The 27126-nt window shown below is 42.2% G+C and overlaps 1 protein-coding gene across 4 annotated transcripts in view; it reads right to left on the bottom strand.

Annotated features, from left to right (window-relative positions):
• MCUB (mitochondrial calcium uniporter dominant negative subunit beta) overlaps nucleotides 1-24815 on the bottom strand; it is a 142693-nt gene extending 117878 nt beyond the window's left edge. Inside the window, exon 1 of one of the 4 annotated variants that reach the window (XM_058436632.1) lies at nucleotides 24539-24815. In XM_058436632.1, the coding sequence (XP_058292615.1) occupies nucleotides 24539-24637 (99 nt within the window). In that variant the 5' untranslated portion in view covers nucleotides 24638-24815. The remainder of the gene's footprint in view (nucleotides 1-24538) is intronic. The other 3 variants (XM_058436633.1, XM_058436634.1, XM_032145367.2) reach the window with 3 other exon arrangements.
• Nucleotides 24816-27126: the final 2311 nt, after the last annotated feature.

Raw genomic sequence — 27126 nt, 5'->3', positions numbered from 1 at the left:
CTCTTAGAGACCTACAAAGAAACTTAAGACTCCTACACAATAGTAGTGGGAGACTTTAACACCCCACTGCCAATATTAGATCAACGAGCCAGAAAATTAACAAGGATATCCAGGACTTGAACTCAGCTCTGGACCAAGCAGACCTAATAGACATCTACAGAACTCTCCACCCCAAATCAACAGAGTATACATTCTTCTCAGCACCACGTCACACTTATTTCAAAATTGACCATAGTTGGAAGTAAAGCACTCCTCAGCAAATGTAAAAAAACAGAAATCACAACAAACTGTCTCTCAGACCACAGTGCAATCAAATTAGAATTCAGGATTAAGAAACTCATTCAAAACTGCACAACTACATAGAAACTGAACAACCTGCTCCTGAATGACTACTGGGTACATAACGAAATGAAGGCAGAAATAAAGATGTTCTTTGAAACCAATGAGAACAAAGACACAATGTATCAGAATCTCTGGGACACATTTAAAGCAGTGTGTAGAGGGAAATTTACAGCACTAAATGCCCACAAGAGAAAGCAGGAAAGATCCAAAATTGACACACTAACATCACAATTAAAAGAACTAGAGAAGCAAGAGCAAACACATTCAAAAGCTAGCAGAAGGCAAGAAATAACTAAGATCAGAGCAGAACTGAAGACGACAGAAACACAAAAAACCCTTCAAAAAAAAAAATCAATGAATCCAGGGGCTAGTTTTTTGAAAAGATCAACAAAATTGATAGACCGCTAGCAAGACTAATAAAGAAGAAAAGAGAAAAGAATCAAGTAGACGCAATAAAAAATGATAAAGGGGATTATCACCACTGATCCCACAGAAATACAAACTACCATCAGAGAATACTATAAACACCTCTATGCAAATAAACTAGAAAATCTAGAAGAAATGGGTAAATTCCTGGACACATACACCCTCCCAAGACTAAACCAGGAATCAGTTGAATATCTGAATAGACCAATAACAGACTCTGAAATTGAGGCAATAATTAACAGCCTACCAACCAAAAGAAGTCCAGGACCAGAAGGATTCACAGCTGAATTCTACCAGAGGTACAAAGAAAAGCTGGTACCATTCCTTCTGAAACTATTTCAATCAATAGAAAAAGAAGGAGTCCTCCGTAACTCATTTTATGAGGCCAGCATCATCCTGATACCAAAGCCTGGCAGAGACACAACACAAAAAGAATTTTAGACCAATATCCCTGATGAACATCGATGCAAAAGTCCTCAATACAGTGAAACCCCGTCTGTACTAGAAACCGCGTCTCTATTAAAAAAAATACCAGGCATTGTGGCGGGTCCTGTATCCCACTAACGGAGGCTGAGGCAGGAGAAGGCTGAACCGGAGGCGGACTTGCACCGTCTCTACTAAAAATACAAAAAAAATTAGCCAGGCGAGGTAGCGGGCGCCTGTAGTCCCAGTTACTCGGGAGGCTGAGGCAGGAGAATGGCGTGAACCCCGGCGGGCGGAGCCTGCAGTGAGCCGAGATCGCGCCACTGCACTCCAGCCTGGGTGAAAGAGCGAGACTCCTTCTCAAAAAAAAAAAAAAAAAGTCCTCAATAAAATACTGGCAAACCAAACCCAGCAGCACATCAAAAAGCTTACCCGAGGCTGAGGCAGGAGAATGGCGTGAACCCGGGAGGCGGAGCTTGCAGTGAGCCGAGATTGCGCCACTGCACTCCAGCCTGGGCGACAGAGCGAGACTCCGTCTCAAAAAAAAAAAAAAAGCTTACCCACCACGATCAAGTTGGCTTCATCCCTGGGATGCAAGGCTGGTTCAACATATGCAAATCAATAAACTTAATTCATCATATAAACAGAACCAACGACAAAAACCACATGATTATCTCAATAGATGCAGAAAAGGCCTTCAATAAAATTGAACAGCCCTTCATGCTAAAAACTCTCAATAAACTAGGTATTGATGGAACATATCTCAAAATAATAAGAGCTATTTATGACAAACCCACAGCCAATATCATACTGAATGGGCAAAAACTGGAAGCATTCCCTTTGAAAACTGGCATAAGACAGGGATGCCCTCTCTCACCACTCCTATTCAACATAGTGTTAGAAGTTCTGGCCAGGGCAATCAGGCAAGAGAAGGAAATAAAGGGTATTCAATTAGGGAAAGAGGAAGTTAAATTGTTCCTGTCTGCAGATGACATGATTTGTATATTTAGAAAACCCCATCATCTGAGCCCAAAATCTCCTTAAGCTGATAAACAACCTCAGCAAACTCTCAGGATACAAAATCAACGTGCAAAAATCACAAGCATTCCTACACATCAAGAACAGACAAACAGAGCCAAATCATGAGTGAACTCCCATTCACAATTGCTACAAAGAGAATAAAATACCTAGGAATCCAATTTACAAGGGATGTGAAGGACCTCTTCAAGGAGAACTACAAACCACTGCTCAATGAAATAAAAGAGGAAACAAACAAATGGAAGAACATTCCATGCTCGTGGATAGGAAGAATCAACGTCGTGAAAATGGCCATACTGCCCAAGGTAATTTATAGATTCAATGACATCCCCATCAAGCTACCAAAGACTTTCTTCACAGAATTGGAAAAAGCTACTTTAAAGTTCATATGAACCAAAAAAGAGTCCACATTGCCAAGACAATCCTAAGCAAAAAGAACAAAGCTGGAGGCATCACCCTACCTGACTTCAAACTATACTACAAGGCTACAGTAACCAAAACAGCATAGTACTGGTAGCAAAACAGAGATATAGACCAATGGAACAGAACAGAGGCCTCAGAAATAATGCCACACATCTACAACCATCTGATCTTTGACAAACCTGATAAAAACAAGAAATGGGGAAAGGATTCCCTATTTAATAAATGGTGCTGGGAAAACTGGCTAGCTATATGTAGAAAGCTGAAACTGGATCCCTTCCTTATGCCTTATATAAAAATTAATTCAAGACGGATTAAAGACTTACATGTTAGACCTAAAACCATAAAAACCCTAGAAGAAAACCTAGGCAATACGATTCACGACACAGGCATGGGCAAGGACTTCATGACTAAAACACCAAAAGCAATGGCAACAAAAGCCAAAATTGACAAATGGGATCTAATTAAACTCAAGAGCTTCTGCACAGCAAAAGAAACTAGCATCAGAGTGAACAGGCAACCTACAGAATGGGAGAAAATTTTTACAATCTACCCATTGACAAAGGGCTAATATCCAGAATCTACAAAGAACTTAAATGTACAGAAAAAAAAAAAAAAACAATCCCATCAAAAAGTGGGCAAGGATATGAACAGACACTTCTCAAAAGAAGACATTTATGCAGCCGACACATGAAAAAATGCTCATAATCACTGGCGATCAGAGAAATGCAAATCAAAACCACAATGAGATACCATCTCACACCAGTTAGAATGGCGATCATTAAAAAATCAGGAAACAACAGATGCTGGAGAGGATGTGGAGAAACAGGAACACTTTTACACTGTTGGTGGGAGCGTAAATTAGTTCAACCACTGTGGAAGACAGTGTGGCAATTCTTCAAGGATCTAGAACTAGAAATACCGTTTGACCCAGCAATGCCATTACTGGGTATATACCCAAAGGATTATAAATCATGCTACTATAAAGACACATGCACACATATGTTTATTGCAGCACTATTCACAATAGCAAAGACTTGGAACCAACCGAAATGTCCATCAATGATAGACTGGATTAAGAAAATGTGGCACATATACATCATGGAATACTATGCCACCATAAAAAAGGATGAGTTCATGTTCTTTGCAGGGACATGGATGCAGCTGGAAACCATCATTCTGAGCAAACTATCACAAGGGCAGAAAACCAAACACTGCATGTTCACACTCATAGGTGGGAACTGAACAATGAGAACACTTGGACACAGGAAGGGGAACATCACACACTGGGGCCTGTCCTGGGGTGGGGGCAGGGGGAGGGATAGCATTAGGAGAAATATCTAATGTAAACGATGAGTTGATGGGTGCAGCAAACCAACATGGCACATGTATACCTATGTAACAAACCTGTACATTGCGCACATGTACTCTAGAACTTAAAGTATAATAAAAATAAATAAATAAATAAAAAGCTTTATGTTCATTTTTGGGGATTTGGTTCATTATTTCTTCTCTAATATAATTGCTATTTTCAGTCAGACTTTAAATATCATTTTTATTTTGACTCATTCTCTGGATAAATTTAAAGTTGGCAATAAGACACAGCTCTTTTCTACGTGGCAGTGGTCAGGATTTTTGCAGTGATCCTTAGGTGACTTTGAGTGAATTTAAAAGCTGGCTTCCCTTCCTTGATACATTCATGGTCATTTACCAGAAAAGCATAATAAATTTACCTATCCACAATGCAAATGCCACGTCTTACATGTAGCACCCTAGATTAAATGCAAAACCTGCCTAATGCTATGTGGTGGTCCTGCTTTGCTTTAAATGTTAGGTTTACATTTTGGGAGGCCGAGGCCAGTGGATCACGAGGTCAAGAGATAGATACCATCCTGGCCAATATGGTGAAACTCCGTCTCTACTAAAAATACAAAACTTCGCTAGGCATGGTGGCATATACCTGTAGTCCCAGCTATTCAGGAGGCTGAGGCAGGAGAATCGCTTGAACCCGGGAGCGGGAGGCTGCACTGAGCTGAGATCGCACCACTGCACTCCGGCCTGGTGACAGAGCGAGACTCTGTCTCAAAAAAAAAAAAAAAAAAAAAAAGTGAGGTTTAAATCAGAGTCTCAACAACTAACATATGGTATGGAGGAAAAAGAAATCAACCCATACACTTTGAATTCAAATCCACAACCATGCATTTTAAAGTACAAAACAGAAGTATTGCACATGGTCCCTGACCTCAGAGAATGTCTAGTCTAACAGAAGTGACAAATCATGGGAAAAACCAATGCTTTGTATAGTGTATCAGTGACAACGAAGGCAGTGGAAGCAAGTGTGAAGGAGTATTGGAGGCAGGACTCCAATGAACAGGATATGGTTATGCAAACAGAAGGAAAGAAAGTAGAATATAAAAGTCCTGGTACTTTCAAACAGCAAGCTGATTTTTCTTGTGACTTGTTCATTTTTATCATCCAGGAATTAAGGGGATTTCCTTCACAGGGTTCATCTTCAGTTTGCCCATGTCTATTTCTGTGCTTCAAAAAAGGGAAGAGGAGAAAAATAGGGCAATGTCGTTTTTTGAAAGCATGAGATTCTTTGGGAGGCTGAGGCAGGAGAAGTGCTTGCACCAGGAGTTTGAGACCAGCCTGGGAACACAGTGATAACTTGTCTCTACAAAAAATTTTTTAAAAAATTAGGCAGGCATGGCTGTGCACACCTGTAGTCCCAGCTACCTGGGAGGGTGAGGCACGAGGACTGCTTTGAGCCCAGGAGGTTGAGGCTGCAGTAAGCTAAGTAAGCTATGATAGCATCTCTGGACTCCAGCCTGGGTAACAAGAGTAAATCCCTGTCTCAAAAAAAAAAAAAAAAAAAAAAAGGCATGAGATTCATTATGAAGACCTGGATATAAGTCCTGGCTCCACTACCTACTAACTGTGTGAAACATTTATTTAACCTTTCTGGGCCTCAATTTTCCCATCTATATAAGATGTATGACAAGGCCATGTAGAAATTATATGAGATTGTATGTACAGAAAATACTTTGTAACAAGCTATTTTTAATGAGTTATCAAATTTTCATACATTAATCAACCATTCAGATTTCAAGAACTATATTCCTATATATTGGTTTATGGGCATTTAGGAGGATAACTTTAAAATTTAAGATACTGGATTTTTTTGGGCCAGGCACAGTGGCTCACACCTGTAATCCCAGCACTTTGGGAGGCTGAGGCAGGCGGATCACGAGGTCAGGAGATCAAGACCATCCTGGCTAACACAGTGAAACCCCGTCTCTACTAAAAATACAAAAAATAAGCCGGGCGTGGTGGCGGGCGCCTGTAGTCCCAGCTACTCGGGAGGCTGAGGCAGGAGAATGGCGTGAACCCGGGAGGCGGAGCTTGCAGTGAGCCGAGATTGCACCACTGCACTCCAGCCTGGGCGACAGAACGAGACTCCGTCTCAAAAAAAAAAAAAAAAAAAAAAAAAAAAAAAAAAAAAAAAAAAAAAAAAAAAAAAACCCACAAAAAAACAGATACTGGATTTGTGTGTGTGTGTGGGGAGAGAGAGACTGATTTTAAGCAACAAAAGAGATAGCTATGTACTAAACTCTAATTTTGCTACAGATACGATACTGAGCCAAACTGTCCTTTGAAGTTCCTTGCCCAGTATTCTTGGATTATTTGAAGTCATGCTTGACATCTGACTATGCAAAGAATTAAACTCTCTTTTAATTAATTAAAGTTTTCCACATAAAACTGATGTGGCTAGGTCATTTTTGTGGTCCCTTTTAAAATTTAATCTCATAGCTCTTAAAGAATTCAAGTACCCACTTTAGGCTATGAAACGATCAAGTTTTAGCAATATTCAAAGCTCTTCTTCAATTAAGTCAGGTGACAGGCTGGGTCTGAGCCTTAGTTGCCTTATCAGTTGATCAGTAAATACAGGGTAATATCAGTACCTATTTCCTAGGACTCCCAGAAGTGAGGGAGACTGAGTGAGAGAAAGCTCATGATAGTGTATGGCACATGCTAAGCATTAGCTGTTGTTTTACATGTATTATTAATGAGACAAAAGGAGTGCTGACTTCAAAAGCTGCTGGTATTAAAAACTGCAGAGGACTGACTTTGAAAAAATTAGCTCTGTCATTAAAAATGATTGAATAAAGCACCTGAAGTTTTAACCTGGACTGAGGATTTTTCCATTTCAGTTTTAATAATGTTAGAAAGTTCATGATTAAAGGAACCATAAAGAAATAATTTCTGCTGGGCGTGGTGGCTCACGCTTGTAATCCCAGCATTTTGGGAGGCCGAGGCGGGCGGATCACGAGGTCAGGAGATCGAGACCACGGTGAAACCCCATCTCTACTAAAAATACAAAAAAAAATTAGCTGGGCGTGGTGGCGGGCGCCTGTAGTCCGGCAGTGGGTGAACCGGGGGGTGGGTGGCATTGCCATGATCCCGCCTGGCAGAGCCAGACCCGTCTCAAAAAAAAGAAAGAATTTCTGGCCGGGTGTGGTGGCTCATGCCTGTAATCCTAGCACTTTGGGAGGCTGAGGCAGGCAGATCACTTGAGGTAAGAAGTTCGAGACCAGCCTGGCCTACAGGGTGAAACCCTGGCTCTACTAAAAATACAAAAATTAGCTGGGCGTGGTGGCACATGCTTGTAATCCCAGCTACTCAGGAGGCTGAGGTGGGAGGATCACTTGAACCTGGGAGGCAGAGGCTGCAGTGAGGCGAGATTGTGCCACTGTACTCCAGCCTGGGCAACAAAGTGAGACTCCATCTCAAAAAAAAAAAAAACAAGAAAGAAAAGAAAGAATTTCTGAGTATCTGGCTTGGCCCTTGACACAAGGTTGTGTTCCACAACCCCTTCATCTTGCCGCCCATCAATACTAGTCCAAGGTTAGTACACCATCCCTAGTGGTTCCCCTGCACCCACATCTCTGTGAATAATCCTTTGTGTATAAACTTCCCTCTAATTATCCTAATCTAAGTGGGCCATCTGTTTCCTGTTGGACCATGAATTATACAATCACTTTACACTCTCAATAGCAACGCAAAAGAGTTCCCACATCATGCCATGCTTTACGTGTTTTTTGTTTTTCTTTGGCAATTTGACAGGCAAAAAAAAAAAGGCAAATGTTATCTTTTTCTACCATTGTTTTTGCATTTTTTTGACTATCAGTGAGACTGACCACTTTGCATGTTTATTTGCATTTTTATTCCCTGTTCTGAAAACCACTCATGTCTTTTACCCATTTCTTAATGTTTTTCTGATAAATTTGAATGATCACTTCATATATATTTGTTATTTGCATGAAAGAAACAAATACCTACTTGACTTACCATAAGAAAGAATGGAAGTTTACTCTGAGGACTTAGGAATGTCTCTAATGGAGGCTACATAGAAGGATTTAATTAAGCCTCAGGAATGGACTCAGGATCAGGAACCGGAGTGTTATACTGAGGTTGGGAAGTCCTCTTGATCCATATTTCGTCTCCTCCTATCTGCCTGTCAGCATCATTCTGCTTATCACTATAAAATGAATTGTTACTGCTTCTTGGTCCACATGGTAGAAAATGGTCACCACCAAATGGCCCCAAGTATAACTCCACTATTCAAAAGAGCAGCCAGCAGAGGTGAGAATCCTAGACTTAGTTCTAAATTCCTGGGCCAGGTGGCCAGTTGAATGAAGGTCAGGTTGGACTAAGATGACCAATTCGACTAAACCAAGTAGACAAGAGTGAAAAGGTTCCCAGGAAAGTAGTGTGACTAGCACAGACTACAAAGCTGTTCTAAAGTTTCAAAACCAAGAACATTACTATGCTATTATAATATTAATAATTTTAATGGTCACTGCTATACTTATGAAATGACCTTTTTCTAATGTTTAATAGCCTTACATAAATGGGATAACTATAAATATTAACATATTTCATCCTAATTTAGTGTGAAAGATACATTAAGGTGGTATATTTTCTCTCCAAGAGAGGTTAGACTTTGGTATCAGTTTTCACATAATTGCAGGCATAATAACTGTTGATTACAATGCTTAGTCACTGGCACAAATTCAGAGTCCACTAATTAAATGGCAGCACAATCCCACTAAATTGAATAAACTAATTAAATGAATGTGGCTGGATTCGTTATAAAGTGAATTTCATATGCCAAGATGGACTATAACCTGTCAGTACAGCAGCCAAGCTTAAGCTCAAATGAACAACAGTTATGAGTAGTACACTTGAGTTGGTTTCAGGCAAAACCTCACAACAAACAATCTAACCCCCAATGACCTTTTACAGAAAGATTAATAATATCATATCAATAGAAAGCTAAAACAAAATTACTCTCACTAAATAGTTATTACACTATAAATAAGCCAAAGCTTTTCCTTGGTGGGGAAGGCAGATGGTAAGGAGCGGGCAGAACAAGGGATGAACAGCAGTAGGCTAATTTTAGCAAGGCATCTGACTTTATCAATCTCCAAACCTCAGTGGTTTCTGACATTGTGATGGATATCAAAGCTGGGTACCCAAGGGACCTCAGAGAACATCAGAGATGAAAGGAAGCGTAGAGATCAAGATCACCTCAGCTTCCATTCTGACCTGGGGCAGCCCTGGGTCTCAAATGCACCTACTCAAGCTAACTTTTTGGCTTCTCAATAATCTACCCATCTTCCTTTCTACTCAGTCTAACTTCTCATGCAATTATAAGTCTCATACTCTTTTTGGATCTCTCTGTCTTACCCAATCCATCTTTGGGTTGGATTCTCTGTCCCTGGAACAAGTGCTGCTTCCCTGATTTTTATTCTAGGCGCTAACACTGTATTTAAAATGAGTACTTCGTTATCAGTGCTTGACCAGTCTGGCTCTGTCTCCCATCCCTCCTTGGCCTGACCAGCATGGCAGTGCTCCTGAGTGCAGCTGCCACCTTCAAGTACTGCACAACAGCTGCTGCCTCATTCCTCATATGATGGTTATTAACATCTTGTATATGCCCTCAAATTCTCCCTTTTTGACTGCTCTGTGAAAATAGATCTGGGACCTTTAAATATTTTTCCTTTGCTGATTGGCACTGAAGTTTTTTCAGTAGAGGACACTAGAGAGACACTGACGGAGGAAAAGATTTTGCTTCCTGGTTCGGGTGTGTTCACTTTGCAGGCTCCTACTGCATAGATATAGATGGCTTCTCCAGCACCAGGCTCTAGCTGTGTTGGTAGTTTTTCCAGTGCTTCTTTAGCTTCTGCCTGAATTATTTTAGAAACCTGGGAGTCCTGTACTTCAAGAAGCAGTCTATTAGGGAACAGCCAGAATGGATACAAAAATTTTCTTGAACTGAGCTGAACTCTGCCTACCTATTCTGCTCTATCTTGGGAGTAATTTCCTTGCTCGGAAGCAACACAGAATGACAACCTTCTTTCACAAGATACCATCTCAGATAATTGGAATGCAAATATCTTGCTTTTCCTTAGCTTCCTTTTCACTAGATTAAAAATATGCAGCCCCAGTCGGGCATAGTGGCTCACACCTGTAATCCCAGCACTTTGGGAGGCAGAGCCAGGAGTTCAACACCAGTCTGGCCAACATGGTAAAACTCCGACTTACTAAAAACACAAAAATTAGCCGGGCATGGTGGTGATGCGCCTGTAATCCCAGCTTCTTGGGAGGCTGAGGCAGGAGAATTGCTTGAACCTGGGAGGTGGAGGTTGCAGTGAGCTGAGTTTGCACCACTGCAATCCAGCCCAAGCAACAGAGCGAAACTCTGTCTCAAAAAAAAAACAAAAAACAAAACAAAAAAAAAAAAACAGCCCTTTTAATCATCTCCTACAAGAACTCTCAACATCTTAATCATCTTCTGAATGCACCTCCCTGTCCAGCTTTGTCAGTGTTCTTTGTAAAGTACTGCCCCAGTAACAAAACACAATGCCCTTGATGTGGTCTGACAATCAATGTGACAATCCCAATATAATGAAATGGAACTGTTTCTTGGTGTAATCAGATGCTGCATTTCTCTTCAGTTAGTTAGGAGCCATACTAGCTTCTAGAATCCATCATTCATGAGTGGATCAACGGAAACTTCCAGATCCTTTGTACACAGCTACCAAGCCAGGACTCACTCATCCTATACATACTTTTCTCCCCCATTAAGAGAAACAACCTTTTCCTAGCATTGTTAAATCGGTTTTGTTCCTACTACTCTTCCTTTTTTTTTTTTTTGAGACGGAGTCTCGCTGTCGCCCAGACTGGAGTGCAGTGACGCGATCTTGGCTCACTGCGGGCTCCGCCTCCCGGGTTCACGCCATTCTCCTGCCTCAGCCTCCCAAGTAGCTGGGACTACAGGCGCCCGCCACCTCGCCCGGCTAATTTTTTTGTATTTTTAGTAGAGACGGGGTTTCACCGTGTTAGCCAGGATGGTCTCGATCTCCTGACCTTGTGATCCACCCACCTCGGCCTCCCAAAGTGCTGGGATTACAGGCGTGAGCCACTGCGCCCGGCCTTTCCTTTTTTTTTTTTTTGAGATGGAGTCTCGCTCTGTCGCTCAGGCTGGAGTGTGGTGGTGCAATCTCCACTCATTGCAAGCTCCGCTTCCCGGGTTTATGCCGTTCTCCTGCCTCAGCTTTCCGAGTAGCAGGGACTACAGGTGCCCGCCACCACACGCGGCTAATTTTTTTGTATTTTTAGTAGAGATGGAGTTTCACAGTGTTAGCCAGGATGGTCTCCATCTCCTGACCTCGTGATCTTCCCACCTCGGCCTCACAAAGTGCTGGGGTTACAGGTGTGAGCCACCGTGCCAGGCCTGTTCCTAATACTCTTAAAGCAACCGTTAATATGTGCTTACTAAGCACAGATTAGTCTGGTGCAGTGTAGGATGAGAATAGTAAGACTCCAGAAAAAGACAATTTCACAGGACCTACAATGATATTTTATGTTTTGACATTGCTGGGCACAGGTAAAGTTTATAATATGTTTATATCAGTAATAATAATATTAAATACTTCCAATACAACATATATGTCCATATTATAAATAGCCCTTTGGGCAACTCATTAATTGAAGCCTTATTAATGTTCCACAAACAATACACAGAGTGACTAGTTCAAGAAATACATATGTAGCTATGGCAATCTAGCCATTTCATTATATGAAACAATAATTATATTGTAGTAGTATGAAAAGCCATTAGAAATATTTCTAATATCTCAAAGTTATGCATTTGAAACTGACCAATAGTGAAATCTAAATCTGACAAATTAAAAAACCATGTATATAAGTCAAAAGTGGTGTGATTAAGTAAATAACATGACTTCATTATATGAAGTCATGCTAATATTAGTCATGCTAATATATTAGTCATGCTAATAAATCTCTTTCTAAATATACCCTGAACTAGAGTGAATTAGTGTCAGTTATGATATTACATACTAAGACACATTTTATTCTAAGATACGATTAGTTAACATCTTTCAACTATCCTAAATATCTAAGATTTCCTGTTTTTAGAACATATTAATAACAAGCTTGTCTATAAAATGCTACTAAATATACCAGGTATGCATAATACTTTTAATAACTTTTATTATTGCTCATTTAGCTATTAATCACCAGAATTCCTCTAAAGTAAGTCCTCCCTAAAACCATATCATCAGCATCTTTTCTCAGCTATATTTATTTTCTTCCTTATCAGATGTCATTGCATAAACTTCAGTTCTGGCCTCAAATTCTAATTTAACCATTATAATGTATTTCTCTCTCTTCCTTAGTGTACAAGTGTACAAGACTATATCCTTTTCTATTATGGTACAGCCTGGAGGGCAGCTTATAATGAACCCAATAAGGTGTCAAATGTTCCTGTTCTAGCTCAAATTACTTTTTAAGTTTTTCAGAGAGAAATAAAGTTTCCTTGTAAATATCTATTGCTGAGGAACACTTGTAAGTGAGGCTCAATAGTGTCTTGGAAATTCAGTGACCCCCAAAACAAAACTACCCTGTTTCTGGACAAGGGGACTGTGGCAGATATAGCTAAACATCTGCTAGAATCCATACTTCCTTTCCCACAGTAATCAAGTTTTAGCTAGAACATGGTTCCTGGCCAGGACTACATATCTCAGCCCTCTTGAAGCTAAATGTGGCCATGTGACATATTCAATAAAATATTCAGTGGAACACGAACACAAGATATGTAACACTCCAGGCCTAGGCCATAACATCTTGCAAGACTGAAACATCCTCTGTGCACTTTTGACTTTGGAAGTCACATGTAGAGATGACAAAGGAACAGGTCAGCTTAGGTCCCTGAATGACTGTGTGGAGCAGAGCTACTGCTTGACCTGTAGAGCTCATCACAGAACCATTTCCTAAGAGGGAAAAAACTGGCTTTAATAGCTGGCCACGGTGGCTCACACCTGTAATCCCTGCACTTTGGGAGGCCGAGGCGGGTGGATCACCTGAGGTCAGGAGCTGGAGCCCAGGGCGACCAATATGGTGAAACCCCATCTCTACTAAAAATACAAAAATTAGCTAGGCGGGATGGCGTGTGCCTGTAGTCCCAGCTACTCAGGAGGCTGAGACAGGAGACTTGCTTGAACCTGGAAGGCGGAGGTTGCAGTGAGCCAAGATCGCACCACTGCACCCCAGCCTGGGTGACAGAGTGAGACTCGGTCTCAAATAAATAAATAAATAAATACACAAATAAAATTTAATCATTGGGTCCTTTGTTTCAGCAGCACAGCTTACTCTGAACTAGAAAGATATACAAAATTCGTTTCTTAAAAAAACGGTTTGAGGAACGAAAAAGAAGGAAAAACATACACAAACTAAGTTCTAATGTTGGGCTAGATGAAAGATACCCATAATGATTCCAAAGAGAAATAAACCTATTGGAATAAACACCTGTGCCAATGGACTGCCTTGAATGTTCCTTACCCAAGCCTTTTCCTTTTCATCCATCATGTCACTTCTCTCATAAGAAATGCAACTCACTACTGACTCTGATTCTTCCCTTGACTTCAGACAGGAATTCATTCTACATCTTAGTCCTAGCATTCCCATTCTCTTCTTTCTCTCATACTTGCCAGGCATTGTGGCCTCATGGTTAGTTATAAGGCTAACACAGAAAACTGCTGAAATCTCTACACATCTTTACATTCCTCCTGTTTTTCCATTGTATCCATTCTTGTTATTCCAGCTCCATCTACAATAACCATGACTTCGTGATTGGTCCTTATTAACGTACTCACTTATCTCATCCCACTATACATATAATGTATTGCTACATCTAAATTAGTCCTCTAGCATAACATCTATATTAGTACTTCGAAAATCTTGATACTGAGTCTATAGACCAGAGGCTGGCCAAAACTACAGCCTATGGGCCAAATCTTGTCTGTGGCCATTTCTGAAAATAAAGTTTATTGGAACACAACCATGCTTACTCATTTATGTACTATTTATGGCTGCTTTTGCACTACAATGGCAAAGTTGACTAGTTTGGACAGAGGCCAAAGGCCACCAACAGTGAAAATGTTTACTATTTGGACCTTTATAGGAAAAGTTTACCAACCTCTGATATAGACGAACATAATTTCTCATAAAGACAATGACAGCTATCTCCTTATATCTCATTCATTTAACACTAGGACAAGTACCTGTACTAGCAGAATAAGAAATACAAAGATATACATGCCCAAAGATATGAAAGATACAGCACCTGATCTTCGAGATTACAATGTACAGAGAACGAGAAGGTACATGGGGGGATGCAGGCACGCTGGTAAGCTCAATACAAAAAAACCCTAATATAAGGGAGTATAGAAGTACCAAATGAGCAGTAAAAAGAATAAACACTATATGGAGATAGAAGAAAGAAAGATGATTTTTATCGAGGTAATCAGGAAAGGCTCTATTTATGGAAGTAGTGATGTCAAAGCTGGATTTTTAACCAGAAATAGTATGAGTGAGTGGCAGGCCAAGAGAGCATGAGACAAAATGTTACGCTCTATAACATGCATTACATGCCCTCTTCTATTTCAGGTTTAACCATGGATTACCATTCTTGGAACTTCTGTAGTATTGCTTCCTGACAGCCTCCAACAGCATTCATCTCACAATGTCTCAATCTGTTTAGAAACTTTTGGTTGGCTGGTCAGCCACTGGACAAGATAAGGCACAGGTAGAGCTGCTGTAACACAGAGACCTGGCCAGGGGCGGTGGCTCACGCCTGTAATCCCAACACTTTGGGAGGCCGAGGCAGGCAAATCACCTGAGGTCAGGGGTTCGAGACCAGCCTGGCCAACATGGGGAAACCCCATCTCTATTAAAAATACAAAAATTAGCCGGGTGTGTTGGCAGGCACCTGTAATCCCAGCTACTTGGGAGGCTAAGGCAGGAGAATCGCTTGAACCCCGGAGGCAGAGGGTGCACTAAGCCAAGATCGCACCACTGCACTCCAGCCTGGGCAACAGAGCAAGACTCCATCTCAAAAAAAAAAAAAAAAAAAAAAAAAAGAATAGCCAAGAAAATACTTATATGCCAGGTAGTCCTTCCAGAATTTATGTTTTGTTACATTTTGTTAATTATGCCCTTTAAAAATCCTGATATGAAAGTATATCTGAAATAAAACAATTAATCAAAATGATTTAAGACTACTGTTCATGGCCAGGCGCGGTGGCTCACGCCTGTAATCCCAGCACTTTGGGAGGCCAAGATGGGCAGATCACGAGGTCAGGAGATCAAGACCATCCTGGCTAACACGGTGAAACCCTGTCTCTACTAAAAATACAAAAAATTGGCCGGGCGTGGTGGCAGGCACCTGTAGTCCCAGCTACTCGGGAGGCTGAGGCAGGAGAATGGCGTGAACCCGGGAGGCGGAGCTTGCAGTGAGCCGAGATCGAACCACTGCACTCCAGCCTGGGTGACAGAGCCAGACTCCGTCTCAAAAAGAAAAAAAAGACTACTGTTCACTTTTAATAGAAAATGTAATATGTATAAAGGTTCTTTTTGTTAACTTTTAAGAAATCTTCAATTATTCAAAGCTCATATCACAAAAAGTAGACAAGAATGCTTCAGGTTTTCCCCCTAGATTAAGTGGAGAAGAGGAAGTTGCGAAGATAAAACCTGAACAGAACACACCATTAAGGAACTTTATATACTATTTTGTTCTTTATCATCTATCCATTCATTCATTTGTTATGTACCTACTGTGCCAGGGCAGAGGTGATCACAGATGGAGAAGAAACAGTTCCGACCACAGATTGCTGAGAATCCAGGTGGGAAAGTCTTACAAGCACAACTAACTATAATGTATAGTCGAATGATGTAAGTTCTGTAAGTATCGTGGGGCTGAAAAACAAAGTATAATGGAATCTGCCTGCAGAGATCTGAAGAGACCTCATGAAAACTGAAGAGGGGTCAGTGGGGAGGTGGGGGGTGGCTATTGAAACTCAGCCTTGAAAAAAGAGTAGAAGTCAGGAGAGTGAAGAAGCGGGTTAAAGGGACAGAGGCACTACCACCTGCGGAACACCATAAACATCAGCAATGAGGGGTGAAAATACATGACAAGCCACAAGAAGAAGAGGAATTAGCTCAGCCACACTAGAGCCCCCGGGGATATATAAGACATAGAGCAGAAGATGGAACCTGGTTCAACTGCAGTTTATGTTTTAAGGCTTGCTTACCTGCTTACCTTTGTTTCAATAATAACAAACCCATAAAAGGGTATTTACAAGGTCCAAAGGAATTATATTTTCTCTTGAAAAGTGAAAACAGATTTATTATACCAATTCTATCTTCTGAAACATTCCCAAAGCAGAGTTACAGAGATGAGTATTAGACTACAAAATGTCTTAACAAACATTCTCTAGCAAGGGCTTAGAGGACCAATGCTCTCTTTGCAAAACATTCTCTAAAACAAATTTTCTTTCCCCCAGGTTTATGGTCACATTACAGTCAGTCTCTAGAAAGAACAGTTATTCATCAATAACTTTTTAAATCCCCTGTTCAGGCCAGGCGCGGTGGCCCACACCTGTAATCCCAGCACTTTGGGAGGCCGAGGCGGGTGGATCACCTGAGGTCAGCAGTTCAAGACCAGCCTGACCAATATAGTGAAACCCTGTCTCTACTAAAAATACAAAACTTAGCCAGTCATGGTGGTGGGCGGCTGTAGTCCCAGCTACTTGGGAGGCTGAGACAGGAGAATTGCTTGAACCCAGGAGGCGGAGGTTACAGTGAGCTGAGATGGTGCCACTGCACTACAGCCTGGGTGACAGAGCAAGACTCCATCTCAAAATAAATAAAATAAAATAAAATAAAATAAAAAGCCCCTGTTCAAATATCCTACTCAGCCACTAGGAAACAAACACTTTGCTTATTTTTGGAGATCGAGACCGTCTTGGCCAACATGGTGAAACTAAACCCGGTCTCTACTAAAATACAAAAAGTTAGCCAGCCTTGGTGGCGGGATTACAGGCACGTGCCACCACAGCCGGCTAATTTTTTGTATTTTAGTAGAGACTGGGTTTGGTTTCACCATGTTGGCCAAGACGGTCTCGATCTCCAAAAACAAACAAAATGTTTAACAAAGGAGAACTTATAGTACCATGTGTGTACTGTACATGCCCCACAGGAACACATACAGTACCATGCAGAGTCAGAGAAAAAACAAGAAGGACTTATCAAATAGAATAATGCCTTCTTCCTTCCTCAGCACAGGATCAGGGCATTCATTATTTACTGTTATGCTCAAGAGGTTGAAAATAAGTGAATTCATCTTTAGGTTCCAGAAATGTGATTTGGGCAATGCATTCATTATAAAAAGTTATACATGCAGTTGAATATAATACCACCTGTGTCTCTTTTTTTTTTTTTTTTTTTGAGATGGCGTCTCGCTCTGTCGCCCAGGCTGGAGGGCAATGATGTGATCTTGGCTCATTGCAACCTCTGCCTCGTGTCTCAAAAAAGACATCTACTCTTCAACCAATTCTCCTGCCTCAGCCTCACGAGTAGCTGGGATTACAGGTGCCTGCCACCACACTCAGCTAATTTTTTGTATTTTTTAGTAGAGATGGGGTTTCACCATATTGGTCAGGCTGGTCTTGAACTCCTGACCTTGTGATCCTCCTGCCTCGGCCTCCCAAAGTGTTGGGATTACAGGCGTGAGCCACCACGCCCAGCCCACAGCACTTCTTAAAAAAATAAAAGTAAAGGAAAAAGCCAGACCTAATAATCTACTCAATCTAGTAAATATCATAAGGTCCTCAGGAAGAACTCATATTTGTGGGGTGACCCTTGCCAGTCTTCAAGATTTTCCTCTCTAAAGTTTACCACAACAAAGCTTTGCTAACCTGTCAGTTTCTTGATACGAGATTCAATGTTTCATGTCATTTCTTATTTCTGCTTATAGGCTATATGCATTTTCTTTTTTTTTTTTTTTGAGACGGAGTCTTGCTCTGTCACCAAGCTGGAATGCAGTGGCACAATCTCAGCTCACTGCAACCTCCGCCTCCCGGGTTCAAGTGATTCTTCTGCCTCAGCCTCCCAAGTAGCTGGGATTACAGGCACGCACCACCACGGGGGCTGGCTAATTTTTTGTATTTTAGTAGAGATCGGGTTTGGTTTCACCATGTTGGCCAAGACAGTCTCAATCTCCTGACCTCGTGATCTGCCCATCTTGGCTTCCCAAAGTCTGGGATTACAAATGTGAGACACTGCGCCCGGCTGGCTATATGCATTTCAAATCTAGCCCCATATCTTGCCTCTCTTTCACTGTTCCCTATTTCTTGCCCTCAAATCCATTAAAAAAAAATTACCTTCAATAGATCTTGTTTATCATACAGATTTCATAGATCATTTCTCATCAATATTGTGAATCCTGGACAGAAATCTGTTCCCTAAAGAGCTGCCAAAATGCAAACCTGGTCTGCAATACTTGTAGTGAACCTGTAATTAAGGTAAAAATTATGTAAAATCAACACATCTGGAAGTTTATGAAACAGGCAACTCTCAGAGCAAATGGTTACAGGGCTTGGTAGTTGATGCAAACTATACTTTAACTCAGGTGGGGATGAGGTAGCAACGAAATAGGAAGATTTAGAGCAGGTGAGGGCAGCAGGAAGAAAAGAGGAATCCATTTCCATAAGTGAGGAGAGTAACTTCAGTACTACCACCTTTCTTTGAGAGAGAACTATAGCATCAAAATTAGATTCTTACAGCAACGCCATGCAACACAATCAATATGTATTGAGCACCTTCGATGGGCAAAACAGCAAAAAGACAAAGTGAACAAGAAAGAGACCGGTCTGCCACACTTCCACAATTAACTACTTAGAACATATTTGTTCAAGTATTAAAGAGTTGATTTTTATTTAAAACCTTATTTATGCATCACTTTTTTCCCATTAAAAGATGCTTATGGAAAAATGGGTGGTGATATGACTAGAGGAAAATGAAGGTAGAGAAGATGAAACTATGAGTACTGTAAATACATAACATCCATGGCATAGGTCTTTCACATTTGTTAGAAGTGGGTCAAAAATCTGATCCTCAGCGTTGTGGCAGCCATTGCATAAACACCACCACCACTGGCTGTAAGCTTCACTGTCTGTATAATATACCCTGTATCTGCTCTGGAGAAACCCAACTATTCTAATACTAAGACTAGACAGCAATTTCTTCCATGGGTCCTCTTAATGGGTACCTTTTAACTGACTACCATGTTTCATCAACCTCTTTTTTAAAAGGAATGCTGATGTGGAAACTTCAGTGAAAACATTTGGGTGAAGGATCCTATGCCACAAAGTTAAATACATAGCTCAGAGAACAGAGAGCTGGTATATGTTTAAAAAACAAGGAAAATTAATACTGTTAAAGTAAATGGGATAAAAAAGACTCTTCTAGAATATGGCTGAGATAATGCTGTTTTGTTCATTATCTAATGGTTGATAACTTGTAGGATAACCTAAGATGTCTACTATATAAAGCTTTCAGGGTTCTGAAGATAATCCTGAATAAGAAATATTTCACAGATAAAAACACTGGTAACAGAATGAAGCATTAGAGAGAGACTTACTCTAATTCATTATGATATGCGAAACCCATCAAATAAATTTTCTTTTTTTCCTTTCTTTTTTTTTTTTTGAGACAGGGTCATGCTCTTGTTGCCTAGGCTGAAGTGCAATGGTGTAACACAGATCACTGCAGCCTCAATCTCGTGGGTTCAAGCGATCCTCCCACCTCACCCTCCTAAAGTAGCTGGGACTACAGGCAGGCACACACCACCACGCCTGGCTAATTTTTTGGGGTTTTGTTTGTTTGTTTGTTTTTGTAGAGACAAGGTCGCACTATGTTGCCCAGGCTGGTCTCAACCCTGTGGGCTCAAGTGATCCTCATGCTTTGGCCACCCAAAGTGCTGGGATTACAGGCGTGAGCCACCGTGCCCAGCCAAATTTCAATTTCTTTTGACAGGAAAAACAGTGGCTGGGCATGGTGGCTCACGCCTGTAATCCCAGCCTTTGGGAGGCCGAGGCAGGCGGATCACGAGGTCAGGAGATCGAGACCATCCTGGCTAACACGGTGAAACCCCATCTCTACTAAAAATACAAAAAAATAAGCCAGGCGTGGTGGCCGGCGCCTGTAGTCCCAGCTACTCAGGAGGCTGAGGCAGGAGAATGGCGTGAACCCAGGAGGCAGAATTTGCAGTGAGCCAAGATCGCACCACTGCACTCTGGCCTGGGCAACAGAGTGAGACTCTGTCTCAAAAAAAAAAAAAAAAAAAAAGAAAGGAAAAAGAGTTATTACGACCACTAAGTAAAACTACCACTCTATTGACTGCCTAAGATCATAAAAGAGAATTTTTCAATCATTAAGACTATTCTGACATTGACAATATTTTGTTCAATGGTGTATTTATATTCCCCTGGTAAAACAACAAAATGGCAATTTTAGAGATGAAAAGGACTTTTAAGACCAATTAGACAAATCTCCTTGTTTTGAGAAGGGGACAAAACAGGTCCGAATAGACTGAATAACTTCAGCTAAGTTCACAGAGCTAAGTGGTGGTAGGGCCAGGTTGGCAGGCATTCACGTGTCGCATTGCTAGACTAACACCAACCAAATTAGTTGCTCATTTCTATTCCATGACCCAGACGCATTTAGCTTATATAGCAGATGTTAGTTAGATTAATCAATATTTAGCTCAAGGTTTTCTACCTTAGTTTCACAGGTACCTCATTCAACAAATATCTTTCTGCCAAGACACAAATGACTTCCTAGCTTAGAATTTGCTATAAAACAGCACTAATACGATTTAATCACAATAACAAGCAAAATCTAAAAAAAAAAAACACTAATACTTAAGCGCTGCAAAGGCGGTAATGTTTAATATTTAATAGACAAGCTGGTCTAGCATTACTTTGAGATCAAAGCATCAATGTCTTTTCCATAGTGTAAATACAATCACCAACACTTAACCAATTGCTCACCTCAGGAGAGGACTCTGAAGCTAGTTTTATAGAATAAAATACAATGTACCAACTGCAAATACAAGAGATAGAATAGTAGGAACATGTCAAACAAGAACGATATGTTCATTAAATTAAAAAGATGAAAACAATTTCTAAGTTGACATCTTGTGGTGGAATTTAAACATCCATATGCTTTGTTTCTAGAAGTTAAAAAAAGCACACTCGATACTTCAGCTGCTCTGCAAAGTGCTTGATGTAAAAATTTTTTAAACATAGCTTATGTAGGGACTCAAAAGCTGTATTGGGGACATGAAATCGTATCAGGGAGTTTCTCAGTCTAAGTAGCAGAAAACCCAAATTGAGAAAGGCACATTTGACCGGGCGTGGTGGCTCACGCTTGTAATCCCAGCACTTTGGGAGGCCGAGGCGGGTGGATCACGAGGTCAGGAGATCGAGACTACGGTGAAACCCCGTTTCTACTAAAAAATACAAAAAATTAGCCGGGCGTGGTGGCGGGCGCCTGTAGTCCCAGCTATTCGGAGAGGCTGAGGCAGGAGAATGGCGTGAACCCGGGAGGCGGAGCTTGCAGTGAGCCGAGATTGCGCCACTGCACTCCAGCCTGGGTGACAGAGCGAGACTCTGTCTCAAAAAAAAAAAAAAAAAAAAAAAAAGAAAGAAAGGCACATTTAGGCAAGGGCTTTCTGTTTAGTTGTAACTCACCAAGCATCATAATTACTCAAAGCTGAGTCCTTGTGCACAGAAACATCAGCAGGAGCCATGGATTGCCCTGACAACCACTCAGCTAGAGTGCTGACAAGCAGAGATGCTGCCACCGGAAAGTGATTATGGCCACCAGGCCATGCCTTGCCCAAAGATAAATACAATATGCTCTTGCTCTACTATGCTTCAGACTAAATGTGTTCTTTAAAAAACAATTCTGTATATCCATGTCAACAAACGGGTTTTTTTCCCCTCACCCAGAAAACACTAGCAGATAATTGCTCACATACAATATGAAATATAAGAATTGTGTATTTTTCAAAGTTATTAAATGCTCCTATAAGGCACACTCATAGGAGTGTGAAAGACTTCAGAAAGACCAATTATAGCTGGGAACACTTACTTGAAATACTGCTTACGACAAATCCTTGCAAGCTAAGATTTTATGAGCTGTCAGGTCACAAACTACTTGTTTTTCTAGCTGCTTCATAGGCTCTAGGGGTCTGAATGTTTCTGGGAAAAATATATAGAAATAATACTTGCCTTTACCCACAGGACATTTCATAACAAGTGAGAAAACCACAAAAGAGTGAAATCTTAGAATGAAAAATGTCCCGATAGCCACGTAATTTGATTAGCAGAAAATGGTTTAGTAGTCTTAGCTAAAACTCCTAAAGAGCTAGAATATTTTTATCGGTTTCCTCATGGTAAAATGTAAAAGCTGCATATAAAGAAGCAAGATTTCCACTTCTCAAGTTCTGAAAACTGTCTTTATAGCTAGCTGGACAGCTGGCTTAAAACAAAAATTTGCAAATCAGAAACATTCAAATCTAAGGCTTCTTACGATGATTCCTAACTACTGTTTCCCTGTTACTAGGCCTAATAAGCCCGATGGTACCATTTTCTTTTAAAAGGGTATCCACATTCTTGCTGAGGTATGCAATGGTACCATCCTAGACAGCATCAGATGGAAAATATGGAGAAAAGGGTTTGGAGTTGATAATTTGAGAAAGGGCAGCCAATCCCGGGATCCATAAAAATGGTACTCAATGTGTTAAATGGACTTAATAGAAAACACTTGGGCCTGGTCGCGGTGGCTCACACCTGTAATCCCAGCACTTTGGGGGGCCGAGACGGGCGGATCACAAGGTCAGGAGTTCGAGGCCAGCCAGTCTGGCCAACATGGTGAAACCCCGTCTCTACTAAAAATACAAAAATTAGCCGGGTGTGGTGGCGCGTTCCTGTCATCCCAGCTTCTGGGGAGGCTGAAGTAGGAGAATCGCTTGAACCCAGGAGGCGGAAGTGCAGTGAGCCCAGATTGCACAACTGCACTCCAGCCTGGGTAACAGAGCAAGACTCCGGCTCCAAAAAAAGAAACAAGAACAACAAAAAACAATAATCTGTGTTTAAAATGGTATGTGAAAGGGGTTCCTCGTATTGGGTTGTTTTATGTTTGGTATATCTTTGACTACGAAATGCAACACTTACAGTAAAAGTACAATCTTTAAAAGTATAAAAAGCCCATCTCCCCAATGACTTTATAAGTCTACCATTTTACATTTTAAGGAGTTTGCCCCTTTTCTTACATTTAGTAACAAGATGGCCTTCCTCATTCTCTTTCAAACATTCCGGGAATTGATTTTCTAAATGCACTTAATCCTTTGGTCACAAACTCAATGAAAAGGAAAAAAAATGCACTTAAATATTCCCTGCATCAATTTAAACTGAAGCCCTGAGATAGCTGGAGGAAAAGGGGGGGAAGGAAAAAAAAAAGAACAAAATAAACAGGAAGTGAAAGTGTCAAGAGACTCACACTGCTTACTTTTGGCTTTTAAGCCTTTAACAATCTGAAAGTAATCTAACCGCGTGGGGGAAGAACAAACTAAAACTCAGAAACAGCTCCCTCCCCAACCACACACACCCTGAAGGCTTTGGCTGTCTTTCCTCATCTGGGTCAGAGTTTGCAGTCCCGGGCTCCTGTCAGGCTCCATCGCAATCCTCGTTAAACTCAGCGCTTTCCCTCTCTTCTTGTCTTTTTTGGTGCACATCCACTCTCTCCTCCTCCTCCTCCAAGCCACAGTTCTCCACAGACCACAATACAACGGTGTCAGGCCAACTGTTACTCACCAGCACACACTCATGATTCACCCGTCTCTCGGGTGTCTGAACAAAACGCGAGTTTTTCTTCCCTCTGGGAAAGGGAGGTGCTCGCAGATTTCAGGATGGAAATTTCACTCTTCCCGCGACCGTGCACACCCGGGACGGCCACTGCCCAGTTCATCGTTTCCAGGCTCCTTAGGGGCTGGGACACTGATCACCGAGAGGGAAGTGGCCTCGCGGCGCAGCGGCTTTAGAAACTTGCTCCTGCCCGGGGGCTGCAACCCAGAAACTGCCTCCCAGGTTATTCTCCTGCTCCCAGGCCGAAGTCTGGTGGTCCCCACACCCCATCTCGGCCCGGGTGAGGCGCCCCCAGCCGCGGCGCTCTGGCTTCACCTTCCCCAGGCCGGAGTCTTGACCTCAACCCCGGCCTCTGTGACCCACGTCGGCAGCCCAGCCACCACCTGTCGGGACCGCCCGGTGCGCGGAGCCCGGCAGCCAACAAAACGCAGTCGACTGCTCGGCCGCTCGGCTTTTGCTCCCGCCAAAGTTGTCCAACGCAAACTTTGCACCAGCCTACCCTGAACCCCCCACGGCCCCGCACCCGCTCTTACCTGGGGCGGCGGCGGCAGCGGCCACGGGCGCGCTGGGCCCCAGGTGCCAGGGGTCGGCAGCAAACGCGCGCGCCACGGCCAGAGGCCCCTCTGGAGCATCCTCCCGCTCGGGCGCGCGGCTCCCGCAGGCGTCAGCGGCGCATCCTCCCTCAGCCGAGCTCCTCGTCAGCGCCTGGCGGCTCCGAGCTGTGGGCGCTCCCGCCCCGCCTGCTCGCTCAGCGCGCCGCGGCTCCAGCTGGGGCGGGCTCACGGGAGGGTGTGTCCCTGTTTCCACTTGTCGGCTCTCTACGCATCCGGGCGCAGGGCTGTTTTCTTTCCTCCGACCAAAAAAAAAAAGAAAGAGCGGGAGCCCGAGAACGAACCGCCTTCCGCATCTTAAATGTCGAGGGCCCCCTCCTCCTCCAGCAGAAGACCCTCTGGAATGAACAGCAGCAGGCGACACACACCTTGCGAGCTCTAGATTTCAAAACTCGCTGTTAATTCCCGGTGCTGCGTGCTGAGCGCCGTCTTCTCCATCCAACCCGCACGGGGAGAGAAGTGGGGGATGAGAGGAAAAGAGCGTCCGGCATCTGGAGGGGGCAGGGCCGCTCAGGAAGTTGGTCTTCCCCACCGAGCTTGGAGAAGACAGAGCGAAGCGGGTCGGCCGAGGCCCCCTCACCTCGACAACCTCCAAGGCCTCTGCCCGGGACTGCGGTGCCAGGCCCCTGCTCACTGGCGAGCGCGGTGTCAGGCGGGCAGCCCCGGGCTTACCCCTGCGGAGGTTTGTAGTTCACGGTATAGTGGCACAAACCCGAGTTTTTTGGAAAAGTATCTCCCACAGAATTGGCTTCTCTTTTGAAGCACGTTTTTAACTGAAGCAGCTTCGGAACCGAAATTGAGTTCTTCTAACTAATGGGAAATCGAATGCTTTGTTTTGAGACCACTTACTTTTGAAAGCAAACCAAAGGCATTTAAGAGCAACTTAAACCAATTTTTCGCACAGCTAGCTTACAGTAGGGTTGTTAGATAAAATATAGGATGCCCGGTTAAACTTGAATTTTAGATACAAATAGTGTTTTAGTATAAGTATGTCCCAAATATTGCATGGGTCACATTTATTATTTTAAAAATGCAGTATCTGGGATATACTAAATTATTTGGTGTTTATCTGAATTCAAATTTAACTGGGCACCCTGCACTTTTATCTGCTGAATCTGCAAGAGGCTTCAGTTAATGAATCAAAGTTGGCAAACATGCAACAAGTGGCAAATCACTCCTGGCGGTAATCTCCTTTCCTTGTTGAAAAGAGAAAGAATCGCAAGTTTCTATGATAGTAGAAACTTTATCACCATTAAAGACTGATTCACCTGTGTTAACTAGCATGTCTTTGAAAATACAGTTAGTTGCCCCAGATGGAGAGTGACACATGAAAACTTTAAGTTCATATGGGAAGATAAATTATCTTACCTGAATCTTTTCCTCCTATTAGCTAGTGCTCCAAGTAAAAGAAGCGTGTATTTTTGTTTTTTTGTTGTGAAGGGTTTTTGTTTAATACATCTGAAAGGAATGCCTATACAAAGAATTGACATGAAAAAGCATTGATTCAACACTCATGAGCTAGCTTCTGAAAGGTGTAAAAAAATTACCTGAATATTTTTAGAAATTGGAAACTACAATTAAAACTGATAAAAATCCCTATTAACATTGATGAAGAATCTTGATAATGTGTCCGGAATTGGTGGGTTCTTGGTCTCACTGATTTCAAGAATGAAGCCACAGACCCTGGCGGTGTTACAGTTCTTAAAGGCGGCGTGTCCGGAGTTTGTTCTTTCTGATGTTCGGACATGTTCGGAGTTTCTAACTCCTGGTGGATTCAGTGGTCTCGCTGGCTTCAGGAGTGAAGCTGCAGACCTTTGTGGTGAGTGTTACAGCTCTTAAGGTGGCGTGTCCAGTGCTGTTCATTCCTCCTGGTGGGTTCAGGTCTCACTGGCCTCAGGAGTGAAGCTGCAGACCTTTGCAGTGAGTGTTACAGATCATAAAAGCACTGCAGACCCAAAGAGTGAACAGCAGCAAGATATATTGCAAAGAGTGAAAGAACAAAGCTTCCACAGTGTGGAACCAGACCGGAAAAGTTGCCACTGCTGGCTCGGGCAGCCTGCTTTTATTCCCTTATCCGATACCACCACATCCTGCTGATTGGTCCATTTTACAGAGAGCTGATTGGTCCGTTTTGACAGAGTGCTGATTGGTGCATTTACAATCGCTGAGCGGGATACAGAGTGCTGATTGGTGTATTTATAATCCTTTAGCTAGACATAAAGGTTCTCCAAGTCCCCACTAGATTAGCTAGACACAGAGCATTGATTGGTGCATTTACAAACCTTGAGCTAGGCACAGGGTGCTGATTGGTGTGTTTACAATCCTTTAGCTAGACATAAAGGTTCTCCAAGTCCCCACCAGATTAGCTAGATACAGAGTGCTGATTAGTGCATCCACAAACCCCGAGGTAGACACAGAGCACTGATTGGTGCATTTACAAACCTTTAGCTAAACACAGAGTGCTAATTGGTGCACTCAAAATTCTCTAACTAGACAGAAAAGTTCTCCAA

This window comes from Hylobates moloch, unplaced genomic scaffold, assembly GCF_009828535.3.
Source record: "Hylobates moloch isolate HMO894 unplaced genomic scaffold, HMol_V3 SCAFFOLD_3, whole genome shotgun sequence".
Taxonomy (NCBI): Eukaryota; Metazoa; Chordata; class Mammalia; order Primates; family Hylobatidae; genus Hylobates; species Hylobates moloch.
Note: the sequence above shows the minus strand (reverse complement) of the source record. Positions and strands in the feature narration are given on the sequence as shown.